Genomic DNA, 18799 nt, shown 5'->3' with positions numbered 1-18799 from the left:
AAAAAAAACACCCGTTCATTGCCATTAAAATACTGGAAGAGCCATGTCATTTTTTACAAAACTCTGTAAGAAGAAAGTCTTATACACCTAGGTTGGCTTGAGTGCGAGTAAATCATGGAGCAGTTAACATTTTTGGTTGAAGTATCCCTTTAACTAAAACTCACGTCCAAGCTGTTTGAAAGCTGCTCTTCTCCACTGCTATATATCTTGATTAATAACAGCAATGTCATCTGACAAAGATTTACATCTAAAATGATCATCCAGAGAGAGAGAGTTAGAAGTAACAGAATGTTTTAATTTGTGTGTGTTTGATTTTTCAAGTAAAGGGTGATTGTTTTAATAAGTACTGCATTTTCTTTACTCGTCTTATTTTTGTATTTACAATCAATACGGTCTGTGCGTAGTCGCACTTTATTCCTTTGTTCAAATCTATTAAAAATTACATGATTAAAACTGATCTTGAAAAACTGAGGGACCATATTTCTATATTAAACTTGTCCAATGTTAAGTTGGTCGCAGTGCCATGCACTTAATGCCTCATCTGCAGTCATTCTTCAGTAAGGTTCATTAGTTAACATTAGTTAATAAGAAACAATAATGAACTATTTTTCCACAGCATTAACTAATCTTAGTTCATGTTAATTTCAGCATTTACTTATCCATTATTAAAATCACAAGTTGTGTTTGTAAACATTAATGCACTGTGAACATGAACATGAAGTATTGCATTTTGTCTGTTGGCAGCTTTCGGCACGTCTAATGAAAGACTAAATGTAAATGAGGTTTTATCATGTACAGAAGGCACACGTTCTCTCTTTCTCCCGCACACAAACATGTTGTCAGCGCTGCTCTGATGATTTTATCAGTGAAATAGGCCTAGTTAGTTTAGCACCTTAAAAAGCTACAGAACATGGCATTTCTCACTAGTGAGGTAATAACGGTGCTGTTCTTCAAGCAGCTGAACTCAGAGTTTCACTATTAGTAGAGACGCTGCTGCTCAACACTGCTGAAATCCTCTAATAGTACTCCATTTTTTACTAAATGTAATGGTATTTTTTACAGGTTTTTGTATCCTGATTACGTAACGCCGTTACGTGCATTCTGTTACTTCCCAACCCTGAACGCTGCACAGAAACAGAGCATTTAAAAGCAAATTCTATTCATTTTTGATGCATATTACTGACTATGTCTTACATCTGACACTGCATCACTAACATGAACGTTTAGTCACACGTGTATTCACTGTCTATAGACCCTAAAGTGGGGGATGGCAAGCAGGCATCTGTGAGCTGCTTCTAGACAGCAATGAGATTAAATGGAGCCTTCTAGACTCGTCTTCTGAGGGAAAAGAACATTTTTTTATTAGGGTGAACATGAACTCACACTCTGGCCATCTAAGATGTAGATAAGTTCTTCATGGGAACAGATTTGTAGAAATGTAGCATTGCATCAGTGTCTCATCAATGGATGCTCTGCAGTGAATGGGTGCCGTCAGAATGAGAGTCTGATAAAAACATCACAATAATCCACAGCACTCCAGTCCATCAGTGAACATCTGGAGAAGACAAAAGATGAAACACATCCAGCATTAAGATGATTTTATCTCAAATACGAGTCTATAATCCACTTCCTCCAGTGAAAAAGTGTTCTGGTCTGAATCAGGAGAGAAATCTGCACAGATCCAGCATTGTTTACAAGCCAAAACAGTCCGAAACTAATTTTCTATGTGCAAGACAACAGGAGATGTACTTTTTCACTGAGGAATTATGGATTATAGACTCGTGTTTTAGATAAAAATCATCTTAATGCTGGATTTGTTTCAGGTTTTGTCTTCTCCAGATGTTCACTGATGGACTGGAGTGCTGTGGATTATTGTGATGTTTTTATCAGACTCTCATTCTGACGGCACCCATTCACTGCAGACAGAGTTGAGATATTTGCTAAGAATCAGAAGGTGGTTGAACTATAAACTCTTTTGAAGAAGTGTAGGTGGTTATACTAGTTACATCATGTTGAAGGTTTGCATGACTTCATCTATCTGGACCTTTATTTAGACTCTACCTGCTACATGTACTGTTTGAACAATCGAGTCCCTCACTGGACAATAAACCATAAAAAAAAGCATGAAAATAAAAATAAAAACATGCTCCGTGGGAATCAAATAATGCCTTATTTTATACTTGGTTATTGTAAAAATGAATAGTTGCACACCTGCAGCAAAGATTATGGAGATTTTACTTATTAACTTCTTCCTGTAGGAACTATTTTTCAGCAGAATGCTGTCAGATTACATTACATACGAGTTGGAAATACCCTTTGAAAGACTGTAAACATCACGATCCTTCTCCAATAGTTTGAAGCTCACCTGACATCCTAGAAGCAGATCTAGCCGGCTGACACACACACACACACACACACACACACACACACACCCCTGTAGTCCAAAGCCTAATCCTATTAAAGCAGAACTAGGTATTACTGAGATCTAAAACCAGTCTGCTCTCACAAAGCTGCTAACGAATGAAGACTACAGTTAAGAAACACATCCAAAGCCTTCTGGACAAAAGGTTAAAACCAAAGATTTATAATAAAGTACAGTTTGAACACTGTCTGTGGCATAAACAGCATCATTTGCATAAAATAAGAGATTGTCTGCACTATTTCATGAAATATTGAACAATAATCAGCATTTAAGGCATAAAATGTCTGCGAAAGCATCTCAGAGTTCAAAAGGGATCTTCAACGTTTTTTTTTCTTTCAAGATAATCTCTTTTAAAGAAATAAATACATAAACATGTATAATAAAATCTATATAGGTTACACATCCCACCGCTAGCCTGAAGAGGGCATTATATGCAGCATTATTTGCATTTATTTGGAGTGTAGTAGCAGATTGGTAACAAGTTGCACCCATCCAAGTAAGGTATTTAGTTAGTGAGCTAGTTATTATTAGTAATATTATATTATCATTATTGTGAAATATTTCAAGCAGGATTAATTTAAAGAAGTCTGGCCAAACTGGTCAAATGCCATTTAATAACTGAATCTTTCTTTGGTCTTTGCCAGTATATTAGTCTAAATGTGTGATTGATGGCCACTGTCAGGTTCACATCTGCACGTTGTTTCAGCATGACTGCTGAGCGTAAACTAAAACACTGTAATCCAGAGGATTTGGAGGCATGATTAAGATATGACTTCATATGGTTGAAGAAACTTGATACATGCAAACACAAAAGACCGAGACGGCCCACAGTTCGTCTCAACGCTTAAAACCTCTGAGGAGAGACAGTTTTGGTCAGATGTGATCTACTGGTGTCACGTGTTTAATTATTTTCTAAGACACTGAGAGACAGAAAAGTCAGATGTACGAACTTGTTGCTTGTGCACAGTCTCCTGATCAAATGGTTTCATTAATAGAGCACTGCTGCCATCTTCTGGCAACAGACACTGCAGAAAGTCAGAAAATAATAGGCTCAGTGTGCATTAGTGTTAAATATGAAGAATTAGATTGTTTTTTATTATTATTCATTTCCCACAGGTGTTTTACTCATGCTTTAAAACTCATGCATTTTTTTATTACAGTATAAATTCCATTTGAAGCTGTACACATTTTGTAAATAGCATGATGCTGCATCACACATCATCGTCTGGTTGCATGTTTAATTCTTATGTCGTGACAAAAACGCTTGAACTAATCTGGTGCTCTTGGTCAGTAGTGACCGCCAGGTTTTTAAAAACTGCTTGTAAATCTCTCATTCTGCTGTATTATCACCAAAACATACATTCGATCTTTTCATCAAGTTGTTTTCCTTCCATTAGCACAGGTTTTGAATTTCTTTTTGGAACTGGTTGGTTGTAGGCTTCATTTGTGCATCAATACTCTCTCAAAAACCGAAGTGCATGAGCTAATGAAATAAAAAGTTCATGGAATATGAAGCTTTTTAAAACATTTCAAACAGTACAAATGGAAAATATTAGAGAGACTATTCATATTTGAAAACTCTTCAAAGCATGCACGATAACATGATCCATATTAGCCTTTAAAACACTGTCCTAATGATCAGTATCAGCTCATTAGAAGCCCACAGTACTGGCACAGTTGTGATGTTTGGACCTCAGTGGCGTTATTTGGAAAAATGAACCACTGATGTTCAACATCTTCTGAGGGCATTAGTTCAAGCAAGTCCTCAGGATTAATAATCATGTATGAGAGCAGAGACATATCGTGTTGCCCACAACACCATCGGATATAACATAGTCAGAATCGTATAGGTATTGATGAAAAGTGCATATAGCCGAGCAGAACTACAGCACAACATAAGCAAAATATATCAACAGTCAAATGTTCATTTATGGCTCTACGATGGATCAAATTAAATGCTGTCGTCGTCACACATTCACTATATCAATGGCAGCAAAATACCCAGAAATCCCACCATATATTGAGTCCCACTCCGTCAATACCTGCACATCAATGAAGTGCCCATTCAAACCCAATGAGCAACAAAAAAAAAATAAAAAAAATAAAAATCCCAAACAGTGTAAGTGCTATCCGACTACCAGCAGATGGAGACAAACACAGTGGAGAAGCACCATCCTAAAATGACTGAAAGAGACCAGCAGAACTCAATGTGTAAACTCAACAGACTTGATCCACTGCCCTACACTTGAACTTTAACACTTCTGTTTTCTCATCCAATCAGCGAGTGAGACCGATTGGACCAATCAAAGGACTGACGCACCTGCTGCCAGCCAATCACTGGGCTCTTCTCACAGTACAGATCAACTACAAGATGTGCTTTCTATTAGTTCAGAAGTGCTTCTTCTATTCTAGGGCAACCGTCCAGAAAACGTTTCTGTATTTACTCATTTAAGTGCATTCGTTTAAGCAATTTTTACTGTCTTATAGAGAGACAAAAGAGTCCTCTTTAACTTCCTTAAAGTAAAAGTATAAACTAAATGTATAAACGTTGATTTGTGAGAATGGACGTAAATAGACACAATAATCGTTTCCCCTCGTCAGCAATATACACCAGACCTATAACATTGAAAATATTAATCTTAAACACTCAAAAAGTGTGTGTAGGCATTTATAGATGTCACACTATATGGGGTTAGTTGTCACAATGCACACTGTAATTTTACACACTATTAGATTAATAATTTTGAATAAATAATTAAGGGGCAAAATAGTTAATTATGAAACACAACATTTAAAACTGATTCAATTACCCACCTACACAAGAAAAAAGTTTCAGCTATAACAAACATTTTATTTATTTATTTTTTTACGTATATTTATTAATTCAGAATTATTTGAAGTGAGTTGATAGCACAGATCTGCTGGAGAAAACACACGCAATTCATCTTTTGATTCAAACCTGTCTCCACATCCTCATCTGACAGGCTGTTTACTCGCTTAACAAATCTTGAAGACATACATGCATCTCATGTGCAGCGCAAACACCTCCATCACATGCCACAGGTGTGGAAAATTAAAATCAGAGCTCGCGCGAGGACACTTTGCGCAGGTGCATCTCATCCAATCACTCCACTACAGGACACAAAGTTAGTTTCATCTAGAGCCATTGAAACAATGTCACAGTTACGCTTTCAGGACGACAGTCTTGTTCTAGCATGTCTTTTAGGATGCAATAATGCTCTTACCTCGGCAAAGCAGCGATGTTCTCTATCCACTGCTCCAGCGAGAGTCCCTTTAGAGAGCGTTTGAAGTCCAGTGATCCATAAATAGTCCCATATCCCAATAGCCCCATCGAACACTAACTCTCCTTCAGACAGGAATCGATTAAAGTGGCGCGAGTGCATTAAAGGCGCGTCTACATCCTCATAGTAATGTTATTTATTACTCGCACGCTCTGTAACGGAGCGCGTCTAACGCGTTAAACACTAAAGACAATCCACATCCAATCCAACAAACCAAAACAGTCCCAGACGTAAAAAGTCAGCATCATTCCAAGTCGCCTGAATCTGCTGCTGCTGCTGATGATGATGAGAGAACTCCGCAGCGTCCGAAGTGAGAAGTTCAAGCTCTGGAAGTTCCCAAACTCAACAAGTGCGCCCTTCATTCCACAGGCGCGCACACGCGCTCAGAGCAGCGCCGCTGCATCATGGGACTTGTAGTTTGTTCCAATTTTTTTTTATAGATTATTTTATATATGCTACATAATATCGAATGCTTTATAAGATTTATATTAATTATTAAATATCGGTATGTCTAATATTAACGACGTGTTTGCATTTGGAAATTGTATTAGAATGTTTTAGGCTTAATTAATATTTTTATGAGGTCAACTTCCTGGAATTTGGACCTTAAAAATTAATTTGCACAGCAGGATAATTTAAATGATCTAGCAAAAAAAAAAAAAAAAAAAAAAAAATATTGGCTAGTTACAGCATATAAACCCATTAAATTGCCATGTAAAATATTTTTTAAAATACGTTTGCATAAAAAGACATTCTATGTGTTTTATGATTTGCATCATATTTGATCAAACCGGCTTTCTATGCCTTAGATACGACTTAGCTTTGGTGAGAATATGAAGGAATATAAAATAGCTCAGTTTTATTCAGGAGCCCAAACTGAGCAAAAAAAACAAATAAATGTATATATATATATAAAACTTAAATAAAATATAACCATCACTCTGTTGTCAATAATGTGTCTTTGTAAGATGAGACTGAAATGATCCGAACATATAATGCAGTGCTGATTGAAAGATGAAGAAACAAACGCTTCTCAAAAGATCCTGAGGATCAGATTTGAGACTCTAAAACATGATTGATGGAGAATCGAGTAAAGCTGAGCTGCTTCAGTCCAGGAAGAGTTCATCTGGAGATATTATTCTGACCTTTACTTGATCAAAATCAGGAAAGATCTGACACCAGAAGCTGGACGCTTGTACAATTACACTAAAAGAACATTTGCTTTATTATTCAGATGTATAAATGCATATTCAGGATTTATTATATTTTAAGATTGACATATACTGTATTCTGTTTGACAGAATTATTCCCTTCATAACACTTCATATTGAAATAAAGAGTTGGTGCATATGCGGTCAAAAGCAAAGATTTATGAAATAATACACACTCACCCACACACATACTTCTTGGTTGGTGAGCTTGTCCAAGATGCATTACTGCATGACCGGGAGGCCAACTATGAAACACAAAGACATTGTGAGCCGTCTCTCTATTTAACCTCAACACATTCCTTCACACATGCCATAACCGAAACCACTTCAGTGCCACAGATTGCATGACTGCAGCCAAATATTCCAGATTTTTCTGAAAAATACAACAAAAAGGCCTCTTTCTTCATGATCTAGGTAAGGGGGATGAAGGCGACAGTTGTTGTGTGCCATTTATTCAGCTTTTTTGGCTTTCTACACTAGTGGTCTCTTTTAAAAGACAATCTTAGTCATTTTGGATTATTAATAATATGTAACTTCCAAGACAGAGTCAGTTTTGTTAAATGCAATAACCAGCTCCAGTAACGAGTTGACCTGAGTTCAGAACAGAGCTCTATTGACTCAACAAAATACAGATGAAGGGTGATTCGATGGAAGCAGCTGGTCGGTCTCCATCCTGTTCAAAGACTTAGGCATTGACAAAGAAATCTTTTAACTATAAGGCTTCTAATGTGATGAAGTATTGATTGCAACCTTCTTATCCACCTAGGCATAATCAAAAAGTTTAGTCCTGGAATTGAGTCTATTGCAATTCATGCCAAACCACTGCCACAACACATATAACACCTATGCAATTCAGCTAACTGAGCTCTGTAAGAAGCTTACGGAGAAGCATATTCAGTTGGTATATGGGAATGTCTTCTTTGGATGCCCTATAGAATAATGCAACAAAGCGGTGGACGAAGAAGCACATGTGCAGTTAGTGGTGGAGCACAGAAATGAGATGAAGAAAATCACTTGAAAAAGTTCAGATGGCTAAATATAAATCTAACTCTGGGTGCATTGTAAAAAGATTTCACATAAATGCAACATGAGTAACATGTTGTTGTACAGTAGATTAACCACTTTGCAAGAGGAAACCACAAGATTAATGACCACTCCAAGTGCAAAACATTGGGTTTCTTCCAAATTCTCTTCATAGTTCATGTACTATTTGGACTGAAACACTTCCAGTTTCAAATGGCACTTTGAGAACAAAACAGGGTCTGAAGTAATTATCATCCAGAAAATGTTCAAATGTCAACCTTAGCAATTAAAACTACAAATTATACATGCTGTGCTCATTTTCTATGGAGGTTGCTATCTATTTTTACAAACATGTTACCAACCTGTGGGACAGATTTGTATGATTCTTTTGTGGGAAGTCGTGGCCTAATGGTTAGAGAGTCGGACTCCCAATCGAAAGGTTGTGAGTTCGAGTCCCGGGCCGGCAGGAATTGTGGGTGGGGGGAGTGCATGTACAGTTCTCTCTCCACCTTCAATACCACGACTTAGGTGCCCTTGAGCAAGGCATCGAACCCCCAACTGCTCCCCGGGCGCCGCAGCATAAATGGCTGTCCACTGCTCCGGGTGTGTGCTCACAGTGTGTGTGTGTGTGCTCACAGTGTGTGTGTGTGTTCACTGCTCTGTGTGTGTGCATTTCGGATGGGTTAAATGCAGAGCACAAATTCTGAGCATGGGTCACCGTACATGGCTGAATGTCACTTCACTATCATTTTAGCAATTATTAAAAAAATAAATATTATATATAAAAAAAGAAAAAAGCCCTAAGCTTTCATTGCCAGTTTGGTACCAAATATTGCCTATAAATTAAAGAAGCATAACACATAACAGTAACGTAACAGTAACGTAACACCATAACATAACGTAACAGTAATGTAACAGTAACGTGAGGTAACGTGATGTAACAGTAACATAAAACCATAACATAATGTAACGTAACAGTAACATAACGTAACCATAACGTAACGTAACACCATAACATAACGTAACAGTAATGTAACAGTTACGTGAGGTAACGTGATGTAACAGTAACATAAAACCATAACATAATGTAACGTAACAGTAACATAACGTAACCGTAACGTAACGTAACACCATAACATAACGTAACCGTAACGTAACGTAACGTAACACCATAACATAACGGAACCGTAATGTAACAGTAACGTAATGTAACAGTAACGTAACATAACGTAACAGTAATGTAACACCATAAAATAACTTAACCATAATGTAACAGTAACGTAACGTAACATTACATGACATAACATAACATAACATAACATAACGTAACGTAACGTAACGTAACGTAACGTAACGTAACATAACTTTATTCTTGGATAACAGAGTTGAATTGTTGAGTTTGATTGAAATATAATTACAGTCAAGAATGTCAATATCCAGCATTTGATGCAAAACCACACTGTAAAAAATTATCGAAATTTTTACAGAAAAATATGTTCCCTTGCCGTATACGGTCAAAACCTGTAATAAATCAAACAGGACATTTTAGTTTTGGAAGTGAAAAAGAACAAGTTTACAGTAAAAAAAAAAAAATGTCATTCCCAGAATTCCCTGTGTGATGATTTGGATTGTTTTTTTTTATTTTAAAAATTTAATTGTTTCTTCTATTTTTTTCTGTCTTATCAATTTTTATGTTTTAACAACGTCATATGTTGTTAAAATAATGTTTACTGCATTATTTTTTTGCGTTATGTTGGTGTTGTATTTGTGTGAATAGCATTGTGCAACTTCTATGCATTGGCACTTCCTGGGGCCCATTCCAGAAAGGAGGTTAAGTGAAAACTCCGAGTATGTTAACCCTGAAATGAGGTAAACTCTGGGTTTTCTGTTTCAGAATGGGAGGTTTGTCAAACCCGAGAAAGCTGGGTAAGTCGAGCCTGTTTCTGAAAGAGAGCTAACTTATACTCAGAGTCAGTTACCATGGTAACTTACTCTATGAACCTAACCTGGTCAGGAGCAGGTTTTCTTCGGTAAACCCAGAGTTTCTTTCGGTCTCCTCCCCCTTTTTAAACACTTCCTTAAAGTGAAAAATGCACTTCTAAATTAAGTGCATTTTACTTAAGTAAAATTATTTGCCAGTGTGGTAATAAAAATAATCTTAATGCAAATGGAATACAAGATTATTCGGAGTGTCTATTACTAAGTGCAAATCTACTGTAGCTCCGACCTCCATCGACACATATGGTTAAATATGACACATGTGAATAACGGCTTCAATGGTGTAGGTAGTAATGTTTTTGGCACGGAAACTAGCTTGTAACGCGGTTGATTGGGTTAGAGTCCGGTTTTACCGAGCTCGTTCTTCTCACTTTTCCCATCATGTTACATTAGAATTTATTTTCAATAAAAATGAACAAAATGTAAGTAAAGTACCTAACGAGTGTTTAATAATGAAACAGCTATTTATAATTGTAATAAATATAATCATTTACAATCTGTTATTATTGCATCCTGTTAATGTATAACAATACTGAGGTGCAAATGTATCTTCCAGTATAAAGTATAACTAGCATCTAATTATTATTTGCACTTAGCCTGTTGCAAAGAACTGCTACTTTTACATGCTAAATAGAATATATCACGATTTTCACTGTACATTTTTTCTGTAAATAGCATCTAGAGCTAATAGGATCTATTGCGAAGAAAGTATGTTGAATCCACTTAGTGTAAATTGCCACTGCCATATTTTTCTTACTCCATTGGCAGATCATTTGTAAAATAAGAAAAATGCACTCAAAATATTATTATTAATATTATTATTACATATATATTTTTTGCCCATGAGATACCATAAAATTATTAGCTATTAGTTCATTAATCTAACGTTCTGCCAGTTTTCACCTGTGATATTATAACAGTGATAAGAATTATATTTGTATCGAGTCTGAAGTCTGTAGTCTCTACTTTGTAGCTATTTTTCTTTATATGTGAAAAGTATTTAGTGTATGTTAGATAATAGTGATTAGAGATACTAAATGCAGCTGTTACTCTTTAGATATTTTAAGCTGACATTATGTAAGTCCATGTGTGCATTTACAGTTAAAATGATAAACAGAAGGAAGCAGGTTGATAGGGCTGATATCTACCTTAAACCTTAAATGTCATGGCACATGATTTCCTGCCAAGAGACAGCGGATGAAAACTAGCCATTGGCTAAATTTCTTACAATGCATGAAATGGAAACATTTATGTTGTGCTAAATTGAATTAAATAATTAAATAATTGAAACACAAAGTGAGCCTCAAAAACAACAGCAAAACAAAAACAGAATAATTTAGAAAATCAGTTTATTACCTCTTTCTCCCTATTTAAGCAATAAAACAAAACAAGTATTTCACACACAGAACAGAACAAATGAACACAAATGGGTTGTACAGTGTAATCACTTTACATCATTTGTGAATCAGGTGTGAAGTTTACTTAAATTCTACCTTACCCCTTGTTGCATATAATCTGTAAATATCAGCAATAAAAAAAAACACACACACAAAAAAAAAACACTTACAGTAAATTCATTTGAAACTTATAAGATGACTGGAAAGACTTCTAAAACAACTGATATATTTAATTAGCTTTGCTTTTCATTCAAATGAGTGCACAACAATATTGAGAACATGTGGTCTTTAAATTAATGATCAGAAACTCTCAGGTACACACACGCACACACACACACACACACACACACACACACATGCACGTGCACACACACACGCACGTGCACACACACACACACACACACACACACGTGCACACATGCATGCACACGCACACACACACACACACACACACACACACACACACAAGTGTACACACACACACACACACACACACACACACGTGCACACACGCATGCACACACACACACACAAACACACACACACACACACACACACACACACACACACCCTGAAACAACCCCCTAAGTCATTTATTCAAGTTTGAATCATTTTTCAAGTATTTTCAATTAATTTTCAATCAATCTTTCAGCTCTGTCTAATTAAATCTGGTCCGTGAGTCATTCATAAAACTATGGAAGCCCATTTCAACCACTGAATAAAAAAGAAAAAAAGTTAATTGCAACTTATTTTTCTCATAATTCTGCTCTTTTTTTCTGACTTCATTTCCCAGAATTGTGACTTTATATCATAATTCTGAATTTTTCTAAAATTGTGAGATACAAAGTTACAATTACCTTTTACATTTTTTATTCAGTGGCAGACATGGGCTCCCATATAAAACAAATAAAATAACACAAAAAAAAAAAATTACATAAAATACATTAAGTAGAAAAATATTCCATTGATTATTAATAAACCTAAACACCGAGAAAAAAGGCTGCTTTGGTCACTTTTTTTCAGTGCAGTCAGCTGACATTCATTGGACATTCGTCCAATGAAAAGACTCAGCCAAGCCCCACATCCAGTGACATCATGACGATGAAGCCAAGAATGGACATCCATGAGGCCAGTTTCCCATTCCCGCTGTGAAAGAAACACACACATTCAGTGGCACATGAACATCTGCAGTCTTGTTTCCGGTGCTGCTGCTCACCTGACTTGGGCTTCAGGAATGATGTCGTCGACCACCACATACACCATGGCTCCTGCAGCGAAGGCCAGAGCGTACGGTAGCAACGGCTCCGCCAGCACCACGGCAACGGCCCCTAGCAACCCCGCCAGAGGCTCCACCATCCCGCTCAGCTGCCCGTACCTGTGACACACACACACACACACACACACACACACACACTTGGACTGATCACCACAGCACTTTGAACTATACTCAACTAACAGGTTTGAGCGTCTCAGAAATCAATCAAGACATATAAGGAATAAATTTAGACAAATAGATCATAATAAATGTTATGATTGTGGCATCCTACTGTACATAAGCAGCTTCCTTCTAAGACAGCATGCTAAATAGTAGACTAATAGTTTACCAATATATCGCAAGGGCTAATATATCCTGGCAGAATTTTGGCTTTGTATATATTTTTAGAATTCAATTTTTTCAAATGTCAAATGTTTTTATTTAATCTTTTTTTTTTTATGTTTGGCCAATAAATGTCCGAAGCAGGACTTAAACAGTAATTTCTATTTTTATTGTCTTTTTTTTTTCTGTTTGGCCAACAAGTGCTGAAAGCAGGACATCAACAGTTTTATTTATTTATTTTTCTTTTTTTATGTAGTTTTTCTGTTTGGCTAATAAGTGTCAGAAGCAGGACTTAAACAGTAATTATTATTATTATATTTATTATTATTATTATTATTAAGTATTTCTGTTTTTGAAGTGTTTTTTATTTCTTCTTTTCCTTTTTTGATTTTCTATTTGGCTAATAAGTGTCAGAAGCAGGACTTAAACAGTAATAATTTTATTTATTTATTTATTTTGATTATTTTATTTTTAATATTAGTTATTTCTATTTTGGATTATTTTCTATTCTGTTTGACCAATAAGTGTTGGAAACAGGATTATTATATTATATTATATTATATTATATTATATTATATTATATTATATTATATTATATTATATTATATTATATTATATTATATTATATTATATTATATTATATTATATTATATTATATTATATTATATTATATTATGTATTAAGATTTTCTGTTTGGCCAATGCATGTCGAAAGCGAGACATGAGCAGTAATTATTAGTAATTACTAGTAAATACTATAATACTTTCTCATATACTTTCAGCATTCAAGAAATATGCATTTATACAATTTAAGCAATTCTTTAAATATCTAATAAATAATTAAATCCACAAACCTTGCAAACTTTGGCAAGTCCAACTATTAGGTATTATGAACCGTGCATGTTTGTCAAAATGACGGTGTATAAACTGTTCGGAGCAGCCTTTGTATTGGAAGTGTAACACCTTATGCCTCGACACCTTAAAACGTCGTCCATGCAGGAAGCTCACTAGGTTTTGTATGTGAATGTGTATCGGTCTGGACTCACCAAAAGGATCGCCATGTGGACAACCCAGAACCCCGCAATGGGAGACTCACAGCAAGGCCTTCTGGAAAGTTCTGAATGCCAATGCCTATAGCCAAATTTCTGAAAGAAACAGACATTATCGCCAAATCAGTTCCCAACGGAGAGCACACACAGATCGGTTCTGACACTCTGTAACTTTTCAACTCTCTTAACTTCACACATTATCTCAGCGAGAGATTTAACAGCGCCGACCGCGCCAAGCACGAGAAACAACTGCTGACTAAAGCTCTCCGTCTGAATCAGATGAAGGCTTTCTGAAGTGCAGCACACGGGTGTGTCGTACCACAAGACCATGAGAAAAACGGGTTACAGATGGGGCACGAACTACATCTGGAATCACGCTGTTGTGTTTGGATAATCCTGCATGAAAGTTTCTCACACAAGCCAAGATGGTGACTATAAAACGGCTCATGAGCAGCAGGCATTCACTCAAACCAGAGTGTAAGAACAACACTTGGTTATGGAGGATGACTTTTCTTTGCTCTGGGGAGCTGTGGGAAGGTGCTGTTTCTCTCCAGAGGTGATCTGAGGGTGGTCTCCACCGCACAACTGATAAGCAGCTCTATTTGCTTGCCCTACACTTCTCCACATCATAAAGCAGGCGCCCTCTAGAAGTTCCCGGGACCTCACGGAGCCTGCACTCACAAAGCAAGAAAAGCTGCTCTGTTTTGACTCCCCCTTTAGTCCACCCCCAACACTCTTTCACTGCCTCCTTCAATCTCTCTTGCTGTACGATGTGCGCTGGCATGTGCTCAGGGTACTGCCCCCAGAGAAGTCAGATTAATGACAGCTAGTCACGGAAAGGCTTACAGCGCCCGTCTAATGCTGGAGAGTTTGAGGGAGAAAGACTGAAGAGAACGGACTCTTGCAAACCCCTTCTTACATGCAACACAAAATCAAAGTAGCGTAACAAAAATTAATGCACATGAATGAGGACTAGAACTGTCAACGAGAGAAAAAAATGCCATTGAACTGTTTTTAAAGTGGTCCAAGTAGCTCTTCTTCGAAGTCTTCTGAAGCAGTACTGTAACTTTAGGACTGTTCCTTCAACACGATCACATGGCAATTCTGAACTATTTTACATTATGACGAATTGGAAGCTAATGCGCATGAATTCATACAATGTCGTTCATACAACTTGAAGAACATCCTGGCCATTCTTTTCAATGTAATGCATGTGAATGAGGACCAGGACTGTCAAGCTCCAAAAAAAAAAAAAAAAGAACAAGCAAAAATCACCACCAAAATATTACTAAAATGGTCCAAATTGCTCTTCTTCCAAGTCTTCTGAAGCAATGCTGTCAATTTTGGACTGTTCCTTCAAGGCAGCCACATGCATTAGTCACTATTTTCTTTTTGGCAAATTGGTGGCTAATTCGTACAATCTCATTTGTAAGTTTTGCATGCATTGAAGACCATTCTAGCCATTATTTTCAATGTAATGCATGTTAATGAGGACTAGAACTATCAAGGAAAAAAAAAACACAAACTATAATTAAAATGTCCATATGGCTCTTTTTTTTCATGGAAATGTATAACTATTTTACATTTTGGCAAATTGGTGGATAATTGAATTATTATTTTATATAATTTTATTTGCATGGATTTGTATTTCTTGAGGAACATTCTGTCCGTTCTCTTCAACATAACGCATGTGAACGAGGACTAAAACTTTCAAGCTCCAAAACACCAAAAGAGCACCATTAAACTATTAATAAAGTGGTCCAAATGTCTTTTGGTCCATTACTCCAACACAGTCTCTTGGCATTTTGTGAGTATTTTTTTTTTTTATTTTGGCAAATTTGATGGCTAATCATTCAGTCATCAGTCTCATTCATTCATTTTAATACAATCTGCTGGAGTGGGATTTTAAGCCAATGGGATATCATGGTTTGTGGGGCTATAGCATGCAATGCAATAGACATTAATCTAGTTTTTATTACTGGTCACAATGCATTGTGTCTGGTTAGGTGCATCTAATTTCCTAGTTCAGACCAAAAATAATGTGAAAAGTGAAAAATTCAAGTTATGATCAACTAGCAGTAGCAGCAGATCTTTCCTTCCATATTGTGATTGTTAGGGGGAAAAGTAGGGTGGGGACTCGGTTCTGTGCATCAGTTGTTGATTGGATGGATGCATAAAGGGGCAGAGTTAAAAAATAAAATCAATACAGAAGCCCATATATGTCACCAATGAGAAGTCTGTCGTTTTACCAGAAGATCAAGATTATTGGCCTTTCAAAAACGTTGCATGTATGTATATAAACAGCTTTATTTATTTAAAATGTAAATGTTCATGAATTAAAGCCTTCCGATCATGAGAAATATAAATTCAGTCAATCGTGTGATTTTTGACTGGCAGTGTAGAAACTATGGCATATTGATTCAACATTATGAGGTCAATTTTTATGGATTTTGCATGGATGAATCATTCACACTAAAGTCCCTGAGATGCATTTAGAAAATAGATGAAGTGGTTTTCCATTTCTTGTTGAATTGAGAGGGGAAGAGAAATGAAGAACGGATGAGAGGACAGGAGAGACTGTGGTGTGGCATAATGAAAGACCGAAGAGAAAACCAAGGGGAGTTTTTGGAGAAGGGTGAACTGAACTCACTCACCCAACTGAAGAGTCCACGGCCTAATGTTCACACAGAGTGGAAACAACAGCCCTTCTCACCATTTCAGAAACAAGTTTTCCCATCCCCAGGAATTCTTCTCTGGCATATTTCACTCCTCTGAGGCAGGTCTATTTCTGTGCGTCTATTCACCCACCTCTGAGGACAGGCTTCAGTAACCGCAAGCTCTCAGCAGTAAAACAGGGTGGAGATCTTAAAATGTACAATGTCATTCCAACACGACCCTTTCTTAGCTCAGTACACAAGTTTAAAAGTAAAGGGAAACGAAGCAGTGATGTGTCTTAGTGATACAGTGTGTGTCTGGGCCGACGTCTGTATTAAAACAAACAGAAAAAGCATAAAGGGAAACATTCCAGTGTTATTGCAAAAGCATGAAGAAGCCTCCATTGAGAGGGAAGACAGTGGCTCCAGTGTCTGACCACAGAGCTCCTCTCTGGGCACAAAGGGCCTTTGGTGCCCCCCTCTCCATCCATGGGGGTCTGCCCTGAATGGGTATCTGTGTGTCGGGAAGAGCATGGGATCTGGGCGAAATGAGGGAAAATCCCCAAAACCATCTGCACCAATCACTATGGCTTTCCAGCGATCTTTGACCTGCTTTTCACTCACAACTGTGGGAAAATATACCTAAACACAGCCCCTGCTTTGCCAAAGTCGATCAGCCATGTGATCTACTGGCTCAAAACAATATTTCACTCTATAGTGCAGACTCAGTCAATTATATATAACATATACAGTCCTATGTACATTAATTTATCTTCTCTTTCATTAAAGGTTACACACACATACACACAAAAAAGCAGCATTTTAAAAATATTTAACAATATTGCAGCTTTTTCTGTATTTTTTATAAAATAAATGCAGCCTTAGTGAGCAGAAAAGGTTTCTTTAAAAAAAAAAAATCTTACTAATCCCAAACTTTTAAAAACAGTGTATATATGAATTATTTATAAAAATGTATGTATTACATATTCAAGACTTTAAGCTAAATGTAGCAAAAGATTTTTAAAAAGTAGCACAGATCTCAAGGCAAAATAATTACCAGATAAAATGGCCTTTCAATAAACAAATACATTTTCATACAAAAATGTAAATGTAAGAATTTAATCTAAATGAATTTTAACACAAATAAATGTAAAAAAAAAAAAAAAAAAGTTTTAAATACAGTTGGCATTGATCTCAATGTGAGATAGTTATCAGATAAAGCAAAGAAAATATAATCGAATTGGCCTTTCAAAAAACAAACTAACATAATAAATAAATGTTTTATATATAAAAAAATATCTATATTTATTTAAAAAGTAAGCATTAAATATGCAAGAATTTAAACCTTCAGACTAAAGGTTTGTAAAAAATGTTTTATTTTTAGGTTAATGATTTAAGCTAGAAACATGTCTGTACAGCTGCATTACAGGAGATGCATACTTTTATGCTCTAAAATACTTCTTAAATAATTGCAAATGTTGACAACCCTCTACATTGCAAGTAAATCACTCGCATATGTGACTAAATCTTCACTCTGGGTGACTAAATTATGTACAATATTAGACTATATTAGCCTTATAAATTAAGAGAGAGGAAGAACTGATGCGATACATGATAACGATATTCTTTGTTGTAGTTTCCTGTCAATATAACAGAGTTCCTTCTGATTTTTTTTTCTGCTTTTAAAAACTGCCTGGTTTTCTGGTAGTGGGCGGGACTAATGTGAAAACGGCAATCTCATTGGCTGATGCTCACCTATTAACGTCCCTGTTTTGATTTCAGCAAATCAGTTTGAGCTAATACACACAACCTGATTAATATTCATGAATCCAGAAGCTCATTAATCCTTAGTGCGTTTCATATTGTTCTTATTAATAGAATTCATATCAACATTATCTCATCAGTATTTCTGTTAGTTTTTTTCCCAATTATTTTTACAGAAACACTGAATGACCAAAAGAAATCACCACCACCAGTCCTAAGTTTTAGTTATAATGGCTAATATCCATACATGGTTATCAAGTTTTAATTCTAAATACTAAAGTTCTATCATTAAATAATACTTGTAATGTTATTAAATAATACTTATAATGCTTTACTGACTGATGTTAAGAGTTGTACTTTCAGATATTAAAAAAACTGTGCCA

At 36.1% G+C, this 18799-nt stretch overlaps 1 protein-coding gene and 1 long non-coding RNA gene across 4 annotated transcripts in view; both read right to left on the bottom strand.

The window, feature by feature from the left end:
- The window catches only part of LOC132120913 (uncharacterized), a 50391-nt gene extending 44115 nt beyond the window's left edge, over positions 1 to 6276 (bottom strand). The window contains exon 1 of the long non-coding RNA XR_009426188.1: positions 5668 to 6276. This is a non-coding gene — a long non-coding RNA (uncharacterized LOC132120913). The remainder of the gene's footprint in view (positions 1 to 5667) is intronic.
- Positions 6277 to 12016: 5740 nt separating this feature from the next.
- The window catches only part of LOC132121161 (zinc transporter ZIP11-like), a 105439-nt gene continuing 98656 nt past the window's right edge, over positions 12017 to 18799 (bottom strand). For 2 of the 3 annotated variants that reach the window (XM_059530343.1, XM_059530344.1), the window contains exons 8-10: positions 13996 to 14094; positions 12570 to 12728; positions 12018 to 12499 (exon numbers count right to left, since the gene is read on the bottom strand). In XM_059530343.1, coding sequence (XP_059386326.1) covers positions 12421 to 12499; positions 12570 to 12728; positions 13996 to 14094 — 337 coding nt within the window. In that variant the 3' untranslated portion in view covers positions 12018 to 12420. Of the gene's footprint in view, positions 12500 to 12569; positions 12729 to 13995; positions 14095 to 18799 lie in introns of all 3 variants that reach the window. The other variant, XM_059530345.1, reaches the window with a different exon arrangement.

This window comes from Carassius carassius, chromosome 39 (genome assembly GCF_963082965.1).
Source record: "Carassius carassius chromosome 39, fCarCar2.1, whole genome shotgun sequence".
NCBI classification, from domain to species: Eukaryota; Metazoa; Chordata; class Actinopteri; order Cypriniformes; family Cyprinidae; genus Carassius; species Carassius carassius.
This window is presented reverse-complemented; position numbering and strand designations above follow the sequence as displayed.